The 15,750-nt window shown below is 36.6% G+C and overlaps 1 protein-coding gene across 2 annotated transcripts in view; it reads right to left on the reverse strand.

Annotated features, from left to right (window-relative positions):
• Positions 1-944: 944 nt before the first annotated feature.
• LOC150105824 (chitinase-3-like protein 1) overlaps positions 945-15,750 on the reverse strand; it is a 28,309-nt gene continuing 13,503 nt past the window's right edge. For both annotated transcript variants that reach the window (XM_090394363.1, XM_090394364.1), the window contains exons 7-9: positions 14,858-15,043; positions 2,384-2,509; positions 945-1,559 (exon numbers count right to left, since the gene is read on the reverse strand). In XM_090394363.1, the coding sequence (XP_090250489.1) occupies positions 1,122-1,559; positions 2,384-2,509; positions 14,858-15,043 (750 nt within the window). In that variant the 3' untranslated portion in view covers positions 945-1,121. The remainder of the gene's footprint in view (positions 1,560-2,383; positions 2,510-14,857; positions 15,044-15,750) is intronic.

Here is a 15,750-nt window from a genome sequence, read left to right on the forward strand (position 1 = left end):
TGTAGTGATCGTAGCACAGAACATAAATAAAAAAAATGAATTTTAATTAGGAAAAGATTTTTGGAAATTTTTCTAATGTTTTTTCCTTTTCTTTGGGGGTGCCCCGGCCCCTTGCCCCCCCCCCCCCCCTCTGGGTGCGCCACTGACAACGAAGCCGTCCAATTCATCTTTATGTGAAAAGTATTTATAAAATTTCTAATGTACATTACAAGGGAGCAAGGTTCAGACAAAAATATTATTTTTTATCGGTTTTGATACATAAAATTTTTCATGAATATCATTTTAAAGTTTTAAAAAATTCATCCCTGGTTTTGGATAAAGAATGTACTGTTAGTTTATTCTAAATTTTCAATTCGGATCTGCATGAGCAATGAAACGATTTAAATCGAAGTGATCGTGAATGACTTTTATAAATAAAGTAACTTATTCAGCTTAATTATAATGGATAGATAACAAACAAGTGAAATATTATAAATATTATTTAATAAAAGTCTTCGTTTTGAGAAAGTGACCTCTTCAGAAGCACGAGATAAAACTGACAACAAAGAAACTTATACTATACGAAACGACATAAATTTAAAAATCAAAAATATTTAAAGAACTAATATTTAGTCAGTGAGGTCAACATATATGATTTACTAGTAGCTGCATGAACTTACTTAGGATGTACTTAAAAAACGAAACCATTCTGAAGTATGGAATGCCATTATTTAGTTGAACCAGCATGTTCGACTAAATGAAATGAAGTACCATGCAGTAGGGAATCTATAATTTATCGTCTTACATCCTAAATTTCAAGAATAACTCAGATATCTGTATTTTTTGCTATTGTTTACAGGATAAAAATAGTTCTTTCATTTCTCTTATTTTTATTTTATTCTTCTAATTTTTTATTGGTTCAAATAAAGAGAGTAATGAATTTTGTGTCACTAAAGATATATAAGTCAATGAGAAAGATTTTTTTTTTTATTTAAAACTCAACGTACACAATATACGAATGGTTCAGTTGTTGATTTAACATTATGAATAACGCAGGTAATTTTCGACAGATTGTTTTAAACGTTGATTTACAAAAATTCCTTTCGACTGAAATAATCTTCAGTTATGGTAATATGGCTGCTTCAATTGTCTTTGGAGCAAGTGGGAACATTTTCAGTAAACGTACACACCCCTATTCGCTCATCAAATGCAGTTCCCTGGGCACAACGATAATGTCGGACTTTGAACCCTCCTGTTAGCATTTTTTCACAATGGTAAAACTTCTTACATTCGTAAGGATTGGGGAAATATCCCTCTTTGGAACACGGAAAATCCGTATTATCATCTACAGTGGAACGAATCGGTGCTGAAGATTCGGTAAATCTTATTGTGGTAGGTGATGGCTTGGGAGATTCTACATCTGGAGTAGAAATAACCGGCTTCACATTTTCCTCGTTCAGCTGATTATTGATGGTTGTCAACAATGGATAGCGACCAAGAGAACACTTTCCTCTAAAATCATCTGTCTCGAGAGACCACACCATTGCACCAGCGAGATTCAGTTTCTTTAGATATTCCACCTGAAGGAAACAAGTGACTATTTTAATTATTACAACCTTAAAAATCCAAATAAATAAAATGAGGCTGGAAAGATAAATCATTAAATAAAAGTAGGCTTAGAATAATTTATATATTAATTATAAAATATAATATTTACGATTAAATTTATAGCGTCTTATAAGCGATGTCTTTAACTCATCAACGAACGTTGTCTTGATTGTTCATGTATATGTACGTGTGTAAAATGGAATGTGCCCCCTCAAACAACTTCTTTGATAATGGGAATCAGTGACATCCTTTAGCCCTAACTTGTCTGTGAAAAAAAAAAAGTTGTCTACCGATCTCTGACATAAAGACAAAAGATTACAGTATATGAAAATACGATAGGTGATTGCCGCCATCTTGTGTCACTCATTGTAACTAGTACATTATGGTATTTTGCGATTGGTTATTTTGCGTTGCGGTATTAAAACCCGAGTTTATTCAAGAGGAGGAATAAAAAACCTTGCTGACCTGATCCAGAGGGAACTAATGCTGGAACTAAATTTAAAAAAAGTTCAACTATGACATTATAACCATTCTGATCGCGAATAATTTGACATGTGATCAGGGAGAGGGGTAAATGATCAGGAGGTTCAGTTCTAGGATATAATAATCACCGACTATGGATTGTTTTCAATTGTTGTAGTTCAAAAAAAAAAAAAAAAACATATAATCCGAAATCTATTATTATAAACATATATTTTTCTTTGTATTCTTTGTAAAGTGGTTAGTTTTCACCAAAGTGAACCAAAATGGTAAGAGTCGTGGGAAAATGTTCACATTTTCAATCACTAGGACTTACCTTCTTAGCAATACTTATAGGATCATCGTAGCTTAACCACTGGAGATATTTATAGGTATATGGAACATTATGAACATCGTTTTTTATGATGGTCCAACCACTCTGCTCTTTCAGCATGACACAAATCTGTATGAAAAAGAAAACAAAACCTCCATTTCAGACCAGAATCTAGGCTTGCTAAGTCTTAGTAATATTTTATTATTTTATTTTATTTATTTATTTATTTTATTTTATTTTTATCTAGTAAACCTCCGTTTAACAATTCATTAAATTAAATTTAATGTTAAATTAAAGTTAATTACCCTTAAAGTTTTTTTTTATTAACTATAAGCTTTCAAATAACTAAAGGGTGTATTAAACTATTTTAAGTTTATTCTAACAGTAAGAAACTTTTAAAGTAATTTTGAATGAATTTAATAAAACATTATATTATACAAAATAATTATATTATGAATTTTATGATAATTAAGGCAAAGTCTAAATCAGTTAATCAGATAACATTCATGTATATTAAAAATTATCTGGATCACTTTTTTAGAATGGCTTATGTTGAACTAATCAATAAAACATCCAATGGCCAAAGGCCTATGTCTGATGTCAGCAAGAACTCGAGAAATTTCGTATTATATTTTCATTACTGATATTATAAACACAATATAGCTTTATTATTATAAAAAAATATTTATTTATTTATTTTGGGTGCGTCAATCCGAAGATAGGTCGGTTGCAGTAGCAATGCTACTCTTTACTGAGGAAAACTGATTATAATCAGTCTTCCTTAACCGGAAATAATCGGAAACCATCTTGTTCTATAATTATAGAACAAGATGGTTTCCGGTTATTTTCTTTGCCCAACAGCAAGTATTTTCAAAAATGATCAGGGCTTTTGAACTCAAAAGTTGATGATGATTCTAACGTTGATGAAGTAATAACTATATCATAATAATTCAACGTAAACGATTAACATTTCTGATATAAAGGATGAAGCAAAATGCATTTCATACTCCCCGCTATCTGATAGGGAAACAGTGAATGGAAAAATTTATGAGCCAATTGCTCGCCCTGAACGGGCTTAGAGATTAAACATCAGAATTGGAGTTTAAGATAGCTTTTGGTTTTTTATGTTTAAAGTAATCCATTGCTTCGTAATTTGCAGCTAGTCGAACCAGTTTGTTGGGGGTGTACAGATGCTTTTGAAAAGAACTTTGTTGCTATAGTTTGCAGGAAAGTATAAATACAGGGGGCATCTGTGTCCAGATGGAGTTGCACATTTTTTACAAACAATGGAGCGTTTAGGATCATTCGTAGACATTTAATTTGCACTCGTTGTAATTTGAGAATATTAGTATCAGCGGTATGGCTCCAAGCCGGAGAAGCGTAAGTGAGTATAGGACGAACCATCAGATTGTAGATAAGTAGTTTGATTCTTATGTTTCTGTTGATTAGAGGATAGAGTTGAGCAATGTTTTTTGATGCCTTTACACAGAGAGCCTTGGTATGGCAGCTGAAAGTTAGCTTCTATCCAGTAGTGCATCAAGGTATTTGACTTCTGTTTGCGACGGTATTTTGTGTTAAAGAGGAAGATGTTCCCTTTAGGAAGCATCGGTTTGCTGGTGAATAGCATGGCTATGCTTTTCTGGGGATTCACTTGTAGTTTCCATTTGATAAACCATTTTACAATCAGTAGTAAGTTTTCTTGCAGTTTTTTGATGGCAAGATGTGGCTGTAGAGATCTGACTAATATTGCTGTATCATCCACGTAAAGGGCCATGATAGATGACAATGGATTGTGCGGGATATCAGACATGTATATGGAAAACAGAATCGGTGCTAGTAAGGATTCTTGTTGGACTCCAGCCAAGATACGTTTCTGTGCTGATACTGTACCGTTGCTTTTGATTTGCATACGCCTGTTAAAAAAGTATGATTTAATTAGGTGAACCATTTCCAGTGGTATTCCAGTTGAGATCAGTTTATACAGTAATCCGAAATGCCAAATTTTATCAAATGCACTGGCTATGTCAAGGAAAACAGCCACAGTGCATTGATGCCAACTTTATCCAATGGGGATGTATTCGACTAGTCTGTGTATCTGTTGTGTGGTACTATGGAATTGACGGAAGAAACCAAACTGCTCTTTAGGAAGAATGTTTAACTTGTGTACGGAGACTTGGAGTCTGGTGAGAATAACGTTATCTGCAAATTTACCCAAGTTTGATATGAGCTGATTGACCGATACTTTTGAGGCAGGTGCGGGTCTTTTCCGGTCTTATGGGTTGGAATTATATCCGCCACCTTCCAACAGGAAGGGAAATGTTTGAATGGAAATGGAAGGGAAATGGCTGTACTGGTGGTCCACCAGTACAGCCGCTCTGGGCTCGCAGACCATGCCTTTAGATACCCACCATAGAATTCGTTGGAAGAAAACCAAAATAATACACCGCAGCAAGTTTAAGTACGAAAGATTATTCAAAGAATCATCAGCAGCTCTAAAAAACATTCTAAACCTCAACAAATTTGGGTGCATGAAACTACTCCAAATTTGGGAGACTTACATTATGAGAACTTCAGCCCAACGGCCAAAACAACACCAAATTAGCCCGCCAGAGGGCACCATTAGGACTTTAGGAACAATATTAGTTTCTTGCTTTCTTCCTCATTTGCTGTTGTTAGTGCCTGCGTGCACATACCATATCTTTATGTTCCTGAAGATGGCGACTTGACGTTGCCGAAATATAGAAGTTATTCATTAAAGTTGCCTTTAATTAATATGCTTTATATGCGTTGTTAATTCCGTAAGCTAATTACCAGTTACGTCGAAATGTTATTATTCCATTTTATCTGCCTTTAATGTAATTATGCGCTTGTTTTCGGCTCTGTCCCCAAAATGTCCCCTATTGGCGGCTTTTGGTACTAAATCATTTTTTTCGCGGAAATCATCTCCCCATGCCTTCATGTTTCCAAAAGACTAGTTGGAAAAAAATCAAAATGTGATAAATTAAGAGACTAAAATAGCTTCATTCAAATATCATTAATTTGCTTAAGTATGTTTCGCTTGTCAGAAACAATCTCTTTTTATTATTATTGTTATTATTGGAAAGTTATGTTTTGAAAAATGTTAACATTCGTCTTACCTCGGGAATTTGCAAGAGAATATTCTTAGCTGGTAACCAAACTACACTTTAGTGAGTTTATCATATCGGTGAGAAGCCGTTGTACGCTAAGCGAATAATTTAATATAATTCTACCACTTCCATGTAGTCCCAGGTGTCATCCATGCTGTAACAATCAATGTAGGGTGACCAGACTGTAGTACACTAATCTACTCTTATGCGTCTACTTCAAACTACAAATCTATCTTACAAAATTACTTTTGTCTGATAACTTCGTTTTCACAGGCCAGTTTGACTGTTATAATGGAGGAAAAGCCCGACTTTCTTAGAGAAAAGCCTGCTCTGCATATAACGACGGCTAAATTATCTTTAGTTGAAAAAGTCCTTAAGGATTCTTCTCTACTTAGACAAATCTTTCCAACGAAAGCTCTTCGTCGTTAACAACAGAGCTACGAAGGATCACTTTTCTTTTCATCGGTTTTGTTAGGATTTCCTATTTTTTAAACTATTCAATCTATGTATAAAAATTTTCGGTGTTCGTTTCCTCTTCTTTCGTTTTGTAAAATTAATATTTTGATTAAGGGAGATATGAATAAAGAAGAATTTATCATATTAACTGTTCTATATTCAAAATGATTTAATAAATAACAGGTAGTGCGATAATGAATATCGCTAAAAACAAAACTCAGATTAATAATAACCATACCATAACGTTAACATAAATTAATGCGAAACAAATTTTGATTAAAACTGAATTTCAGTTGATTGAAAACACAATTACCAGTAAAAAAGATGGATAAAAATTATAATTTTCATTGAAAACACCACTAGTCGCTATTCTAATGTAATTTATTTATATATATAAATTCTATTTAAAATAAAAAGGTGTTTAGATATTTCTAAGAAAATTTCTAAATATTTAAGAAATTCTAAGAAATATAAATTACAACTAATATTAAAATTAAAATTAAATATTTATAGCATAAAAATTATTTTATTTCTAAGTACTTAGCTTTCACGTTCTATTTATTACATATATATTTCTTCTCATCATATTCTTTCAATCCACCCACCTGTATTTTTTGGAACGTTCTTCCTACCGAGTAAAACCCCTAACTCTTTTAGAAACATATCAATAGGCGACCTCAAGGAGAAATCCTTGACCACTTGCTCACTAAATTCTTCTAATAATGACAAAAGTCGAACTTTGGTCTTTTCCAATAGAAGTTGTTTTTCAATCTTTGCTATGGAGGAGCTTAATAATTTTATTTTTAATAATTGTTTCGTTCTATTTTTTTTATTTGAAATTTTATAATTTACAGTCAAACACGAAACATGATCATTCTCAATAAAATAAAACGCTTCTTATAATTTTATATCACATTTTTATTATTATATTTTGTAAGAAAAATGTGCGAATAAAGATATTTTACTAATCCTTTATTTGTCTATATGACGTCATCAAAATACTGTTCCATAGAGGGAGCAGCTGTCTGAAAGAATATTATTTCCTGTAACTGCAATTTATAAATATCGTGTTTGTTTCTTTCGGACAGTCTTGATTGGTGAATTGATTTGTGATAGAGTGAGGATAAGTTCTTTGCCTAGTGCAAGGTAAGAGTTTAAATTTTAATGCATCTTTCCCAGTCCCTCTCCTGTTCCCTGCTTAGTGCTCGTCAGTAGTCTTCCGCTTCTAGAAGGAGATTTCTATTGCCAGTCTACACTTGGTGGTAAGAAGGGACAAGGCAAGTCCTGAACCATACAACCCCCCCTCCCCCATTAAAACCACAGGTCAGGCCTAGACATGGACCTTCAGTTCGAAGATCTAGACTTTAAATAGCTGCTCACAGTATTGCCTAGTGCAAGGTAAGAGTTTAAATTTTAATGCATCTTTCCCAGTCCCTCTCCTGTTCCCTGCTTAGTGCTCGTCAGTAGTCTTCCGCTTCTAGAAGGAGATTTCTATTGCCAGTCTACACTTGGTGGTAAGAAGGGACAAGGCAAGTCCTGAACCATACAACCCCCCCTCCCCCATTAAAACCACAGGTCAGGCCTAGACATGGACCTTCAGTTCGAAGATCTAGACTTTAAATAGCTGCTCACAGTATTCAGAAAAGTCGGAATATTGCTACATACCAAATGGCGGGGAAGAGTAGAGCATAATATCCCGGCAGTTGAATCAGAGGGATATCACCCCTCTGACCTCTCTCCTCAGTACTTCTCAAGACAGCAGCAGAGATAAAGCCTTAACAGTTGACGCGCAGTCCTTGGAAGACCCTGACGACTACCAGGTAGTCAGCAGAAAAAAACGACTGAAAGAGGCTCCAGCCGTAGAACCCGAATCACCGATGGACACAGCGGCACAGATCAAAGAGCGAGTCCCACCGGTGATTCTACGAGCTAAAGAGCAATGGTCGATAGTTGCGGAAGTCATGAAGAATTCGGAAATTAAGTTCACTTCGGCTAAAAACTCCGATGAAGGAGTCCGTATTCAATCTGAAGGAGCATCGGACTACCGTTGACTTACTAAACTCATGGACGAACTGGAAATTCCATACCATACATTTCAGATAAAGAGCGAAAAAAATTTAAAGGTTGTTATCAGAGGTCTAGTGGAAACGATAACATCAGAAGAGATAGCTACTGACCTAAAATTATAAGGCCTCGAGCCGATAAAAATCTCGCGAATTTATCGGGCAGACAAACGTCCCATATCTCTGGTTCTACTGGAAATCAGCAAGGATCAGAGAGAAGTCTATGATCTAAAGACTGTTTGTAATCTAGTGATAAAGACTGAACCACACAGAAGGAAAACATCTGCAAGGCAATGTCACCAATGCCAGAAATAAGGGCACACGCAGAAGCTCTGTAGAGTCGAGTGCAGATGCGTAAAATGCGGAGAAAAACACCCCTCTCATACATGTTCTAAACCACGCATTACCCCCTGTAAGTGAGCAAATTGTGGCGGTCTGCATCCCGCGAACCACAACGGCTGCACACTCCATCCAGCTAACCTGCTGAAAGCTAGAGAATCAGGATCTCCAACATCACAGAAGCGTTCAACACCTCCTGCAGCAGAAAAACCCTCTGCGGACTACCACTCACAGGTCGTACTCCGAAGCGGTTGCCTCGCGCACAAAACCGGCAGAACCCACTCCAAGCAATCAAAAGTCTGCTGCTATTCTAGTTGCTACCTTAGGGGAGATGCTAACTGCTTTCAGCAAAACCAACCCCAACCAGAGTGATACAAACAAATTCCTGAAAAATACCCAAGTGATATTCTTAGTGCTTAATGGATAATCCGACTATCTCAATGCAATCCATACAGATTGCATTCTGGAATGATAACGGTATCAATAATAAACTCCTGGATCTACAAGAATTTGCAGACCACTTTAGAATTGGTATTCTCTTAATTAGTGAGGCGCATCTTCGGCCCTGCGACAACCCTAAACTTCGATATTATTCACTACTCAGAAATGACAGGCTCAATGCCAGAGGTGGTGGCACAGCTATCTTTGTCAAGAAAAACATCCGTTATAACGAAATCAAGAAGACCACGACAACAAATCTGGAAGAAACTAGTATTGAAATCCACACCAATAACGCAGGCAGCCCTAAAGCTATACTCAGTTTATAACCCTCCTGGAAAACTTCTCCTACCCTCCGATCACTCTTCCTCTATCTCTCTCAATTCCTCGATACTAATCGATACTAATGAAGCAACAACTGTGGCGGGAGATCTCAACTCAAAACATCCTTTATGAAACAGTAAAAGTCTGAATAATAATGGGATGACTCTGTACAACTTTGCTGTGCAAAGAAACATCGTAATTGCAGGTCCAGTTGAACCAACGTACTACGGACCTCGAGGCAGACCTGATGTGCTGGATATAGCCATTTTCAGGAATACCTCACATCAATTCAAGCTACAGGTGATTAACGATCTTAGTTCTGACTACAACCCAGTACTACTAAGCCTAGGAGGTGGACCCTGAGCTCATCACTAATCAGATCTGCACAAGCTTCACTAAACTCAAAGTCGCACTCCGCACTCTTATAGGCTCCATACCAACTATCTCCTTCTGTGAAGAAGTAGAGGCAGCAGTCAATGATCTAGAAAATACAATTCATGCTGGTTGGCAGCAGCAGCCTCCACAGTTACTACCCCAGCTCAAGCCAACCTGCTTCCGGGAGAAATTCTAAATATAATCCGTAATAAAAACAAAATCAGACGCCGTTATCACAATACATTATCTCCCCAGGACCGTCAAGAGCTAAATAGGACAACCAATGTAATTCGCTATGCACTCGAAGATCACAGGAACCAACAGTAGGAAAGGAAGCCGTGTTCCCTAAAAGCGGAGGATAACTGGCTGTGGAAATTGGTTAAAGCTCTCCGCACGGATCGTTCCAACATACAACCCATTCACGGAGAAAGAGGCATAACTTACAGCGATGATGAAAAGGTAGAAGCTTTCGCGGACGCCCCGAAGCTACAATGTAGTCCGACCTACACGCATGCGGATTTGCTTTTCATCGAAAAAATTCATCGGCATGTTCGCTGCGCGTTCCGTCAGCCCTACAGTCGTGAAAATATTTGTCATACTTCGCCTAGGGAAGTTTATTCTATCATCAAAAAACTCAACAATAAAAAGGTCCCAGGACCTTTGCTCATATTCAATTAATTTCAATAAACGCAATGCTCAGATTCAATTATTTTCCCACTCGATGGAAACAAGCAGACATAATCCTCTTTCACAAGCCTGGGAAAACACCTCAGTTCCCTTATTTCAAAATTATAGGTCCATCAGCCTCTTGTCATGCTTGGGAAAATTGCGGAAAAAATTATTCCCAACCGTCTGCAAGATGAGGTCAACAAAAATAGTCTTATCCCGAAAGAGCAGTTCGGATTTCATACTGGACACAGTACAACTCAACAAGTCCACAGAATAGAGTTTATAACAACAGGTTTCAATTGGAGGCAAAATACAGAAACTATCTTTCTTGATGTTGCAAAAGCCTTTGGTAAGGTTTGGCACAAAGGCCTTATTTACAGCTAACATTCCACTATACCTCACTCATCGACTCTTATCTGAAAAATCGGAAATTCCAAGATAAGTTGCGCGGACTCAGATCCTCTGGTAAAAGAATCACTGCAGGTGTACTCCCAAGGCTCGCTGCTATCCCTGCTGCTTTTCAATATCTACATTGCAGACATCTCAAGCAAGGCATCAACCACCATGACTTGCTACGCGGACGATATGGCAATTTTGAACAGATCTCTAAGGCCGCACTTGGCTACATAGCGTTTACAAAACGCAGCAACAAACCTGTAAAAATGGTTAAGAAATGGAGGACAGATGTCACTGCTGACAAAAGCACTGCCATACTTTTTTTCCAAGAAGAAAAATATCTCACTGTGGAGAAATTAAGCTGTTCAATGCAGCTATTCCATGGCAATCCAAAATCGAATATCTAGATATACAACTAGACAACTGCCTCAGTCTTAACATTGTATATGCCTGAAAACAAGCTACGGATTTATAAATCAATCATCAAACCCACTTTAACATATGGATCACCGGCTTGGGGTCACACTTCCCCCAGCAACATCAAAAAACTACACGTGATTCAAAACAAGTGTCTCTGTATGATTTTCGATGCTTCGTGGTTTGTCAGGAATGCTCTCCTCCATCGAGATGTTAACATACCGGGTATACCCACGTTGCTTCGCGGGACTGCCTCTACATACTTCTCTCAGGCGGCTATCCACCCCAATCAACTCATTCAAAAGTCATCCAACTACAATGAGAACGACAGATGGAATCATAAGCGCCCGAAGGCAGCTCTGTTCATCTGTTCAAGCGCTCACGTAGGGCCCTAAAATGCGCGAGTCAGGTGCTCGATAATCTTTTCTTCATTTAATCAACTCCTTAGCGATGAAGGGATGAAAATCCAAGGGATTTGTCATCCATCTTGCCATACAAGTTAACAGTCGTACAGTCTTAACTACAAAATTTCAATGTCGTATAAGTTAATTTAATTACTGTATTCAGAGACTTGCCGAATTTATTTAATGTCGGGGAAAACAAACACTTTGTTATTCTTTTTCATGACTAATTTTACTTATTAGATTTCATTTTGATCATTGAACGGCACCTTTAGAATTCCCCATAGAGTGAACGATTCTCTAATGTGTCGGTTTTCTATAAGTTGATTCTGCTAACCATCATTTTAAATTGTGATAAAAAATCTAAAGAAGTACAACTTTAATGTTACTAAATAAATTGCAAAATGTTTAGAGAATTCATACAATTTTCAAGAATAATCTTAGATTTTAATTCTGTTTTTATATAGTTCTGATGGTGAAAGAATGAATGATTTTTTGGTGGAAGTATGATGGAAGCCACTTTTCTAGAGGCACGTTTCTAGTGCTTCTAGAAAAGGCGAAAGGAAGAAACAAATTATCTGTGTTAAACATATAAGAAAGATTTTTGGTACATCTCCAATGTAAGAATGTAATATAAGCCGCTAGCAAAAAAGGAGGTAAGTTGTGAGATGCTTGCGCCAGGGAGGACTAAAGTATCAGTAAATAAATAAATAAAAACTTGATCTTGTCTAGTGAGTTGAGTATTATCAGAGATAAGAGAAGGTGAAGTGAAATCTTTCTTATGACAAAGAAGATAAAATTGTAGTTTGGTAAGAAGTCTAAAGAAGTTATCCTCAAGGCATTAGTTATGGGAATTTCGGAAGCTTGGGAATGATTGAATACTGCCAATATTTATCACATGAAGAGGAGGAGGAGGAGGAGAAGTGGAGTATTCTCTGACTGGAAAAATTATGGATAGAAATTGAGTTCAGTGAGAGATCATTTGTGAAAGAAATTATAAGGCTATAGACACCACTCTTGGCATTAATAGAAAAACTTGGCGTCTAGGGAATGACTTGAGAGGACACTATACCGAGTTACCTAGCCGAAAAGGGTGGATTAATCTCACTGCTTAGAAATTTCTGAAGTAGCAAGGTCACATTATTTCCGTTAATTTGGGGTTACAGCCATGTTGTCTATTTAGTAAGAATACTAATCCTGCCACATGTGTAACAAAGAGTGGACCGTAAACTGATAGCTGTAAACTGACTGTAAACTGATAGCTTGATAAATAAATACACCTCTGTACTAGACTCACACAAATACCTCGGACATGGGCTGAGCAACTGAACAAATTTCTTTAAACCATCATACTGTTTGTGGTCAGAGATGCCTGATATGAGCAAGATGTTCTGCATTAGATCAAAACCTACCTAAGAGAGTGTTGGTGTAGTGCGAATAACATCCTGTAGTCTCCAAGGCATTGACTCCACCAGATTCTGGATGAAATTGCAGCCATTCCTTTTGCGACATTGTCCCCAACTTCTTCTTAGACGTCAGTCCCGGTTACATGGATATGATTTCTCGCTCTACGGTACTCCAGAGAGATTCGTTAGGATTTTAATCCGGGAACCTTCGGGCCACTGGATGGTCCCAAACTCAGCCTATAGTACATTAGTACTATATGTGGATTAAGAATTATATATTCCTGAAACCTGTTCTAGAGACAAAAACATGGAACTTTTTTGAACTTAGAGTCACTATGGTGACCCCCTCCCCAGTAAGTCGAATATATATATATATATATACAGGGTGTTCGGGATAAATTTGACAGTTTCGTAAGGAAAAAGAAAATCTTCTTTGTATCTATTAAATTTAATGAATTGACAAAAAAACATTACAGGCAGAGTTAATTACAATACTATCAACAAGATTTACTCAAAATAACCACCATTAGCATCGATCACAGCTTCAATTCTGCTTCGGAACCTCGAACAAGCTGATGCTACAGTCTCCCTGGGAAGGGCCGCAAAAACTGTTTTAATTTTATCCATTAACTGGGCTTTTGTATTACTGGAAGTGCGATTGTTGTCTTTTTCAACTGCGCCCCATACAAAATAATCCATGGGGTTAAGGTCTGGGGAGTTTGGAGGCCAAATATTTTGGACTGGTGAAGTCGTAGAAATTTTCAGACAACCATTTTTGACTTTTCCCAGAGGTGTGGCAAGGGGCCGAATCCTGCTGCCATACATACGGCCTACCATTGGCTACCCTTGTTATCCAGGGCTTGACTACAGTTAGCAACTCCACGAACAAAGCCCGAATTCCAATGCCAGGGTTCTTCAACACCTGTTCCTGCAGATTTGCGAGGAATTCTGCTGTACGAACGCAATCAGATCGTCTGCTAGGGATCTTTCTTCTTGCTACATCCTCGTAGTCACCATTGCAAGTCTCTAGTTCATGCCTGATTGTTTTTACTGTATTCAGGGAGCATTGGGCAGCAGTCGTAATATCCTTATTTTGATGGCGGGCACGAATCATCATGATACAAGTTATTCTCTTCCATGATTCAGGTGGGTTCCAGCTATCCATCCTTTCTGACATCTTGTATATGAATGAAGAAGGGTCCAAACTTTTAAATGAAGAGAAGTGTGTGTTAATACATGTAACTTACGGAAAAATATAATTAATTATAAATATGTCAAATTTATCCCGAACACCCTGTATATATATATATATATTTTTTTTTTTTTTTTTTTTTCGTGGATGAAAAAGTTCTAAGAAAATACAATATCAGAACCTTGTTCACTCCACTTCCAAAGATCCGTTTCTTAATAAGCTACCCAAAACTTTGTCATCATCATCAACTCAAATACCCTGGTGTATATAAAATATTGTGTGATTGTGATATTCCTTATTTTGGGTAGACAGACAGACAAATCTGTCGAAATGCGTATGGAAGAACACATGAGGGACATTACTTACAAGAGACAGCAAGTCACTGCATTATCAAGTCATAACCTTTTCTCGGCTAATCCTAATGATGAAAACCAAAGTCACAAAGTCTGCTGGGAAAAATCTACTAACATCTTCCGTTGCAATGATGAATTAGAGAGAAAAATCGTGGAATCTAGAGAAATCATCTTCAATCCTGTTCATCTAAATAATAACTTAAGCTACAACCTCCCAGATAGTCATTCAGCTGTAATCATGTACTGGCGTTCACGTGATGCTGCAAGCATGCACTCTCTCCCAACAATGCAACAAAGGAAAGAAGAGTTTTAAATACAACTACAACGTTTTCATGCTAATTATGTATAATTATGTATATGTATGTGTGTGTGTACACACACACACACACACACACACATTATTTACTAATGAAATAAAAACAATTCAATTTAATTCACAGATGAAAATATAGAATACACCTTGTATTCTAAGATATTTCTTTGAATTAATAAAAAAAAGCATATGTAAAATGAATGTTACTTCATTATATCCCAACATTCCTGCTTGTGCAGTAAATATGCCACCTGGACCAGGTCCAGTCGACGGGGCTCCTATCCCATTATTCTGGGCATTTTGTAGCATAAAGTTTCTTCCATATAAAGGCATGCCCAATACAAGTTTATCGGCCGGAAGTCCATTTTCAATCCAATACTTTACAGCAAAATCCTGGAAGAATAAAACATTAAAACGAATTAGTAAAAACAAATTTTTGCTTGTTTGCTGAGATACAAGCTTTTTTTTTTCTTTTTTAATCGGAAACGCATTCATGCATTCTTTAGGTTTTTCAAACATTTGTACAACCCGTATTCTTTCTGACACATTATTAATTTTTAATTCCTTTAAATAACGATAAAATCAGTAATATCTATCATCATCCAGCGTTACTATTAAAACTACTATTATAAAAATAAATATTGTTAAATTAAATAATAATAAATTAAGTAGTTTACTATATATTTTCATTTTTTGCTAAGTAATTAGTCTTAAATATTATCTACCTTTTTATTTTATTAAGATTAATGCTATTTCAGATTTGCGTACAAAATATACGTATTGCAGAAGAGCGAATCCAATACCTTGGAGGGTAATGGATGGCAGTACTGTAGCTAATGAAGTTCTAACTGAAGTTCGGCTATTGCTGTTACCCTCCTGCCATGATCAGAGCCTTAATAGCTCAATAACACTTTATCCCTACACTGTCCTCTACAGATAACGGGAAAATGAAAAGCATTCTTGTTTCGCCCCTTTAAGCCAGTCCTTATAAGGACTATACGTATTGCATTTTAATTGCGGTTTTGGCTGTTGTTGTTACCCTCCTACCAAGATAAGAGCCTTAATAGCTCAATAACACGTTATCCATATACTGTCCTCTA

Source organism: Typopeltis vanoorti, chromosome 6 (genome assembly GCF_054136105.1).
Source record: "Typopeltis vanoorti isolate ZY-2024b chromosome 6, IOZ_Tvanoo_1.0, whole genome shotgun sequence".
Lineage (NCBI taxonomy): Eukaryota > Metazoa > Arthropoda > Arachnida > Uropygi > Thelyphonidae > Typopeltis > Typopeltis vanoorti.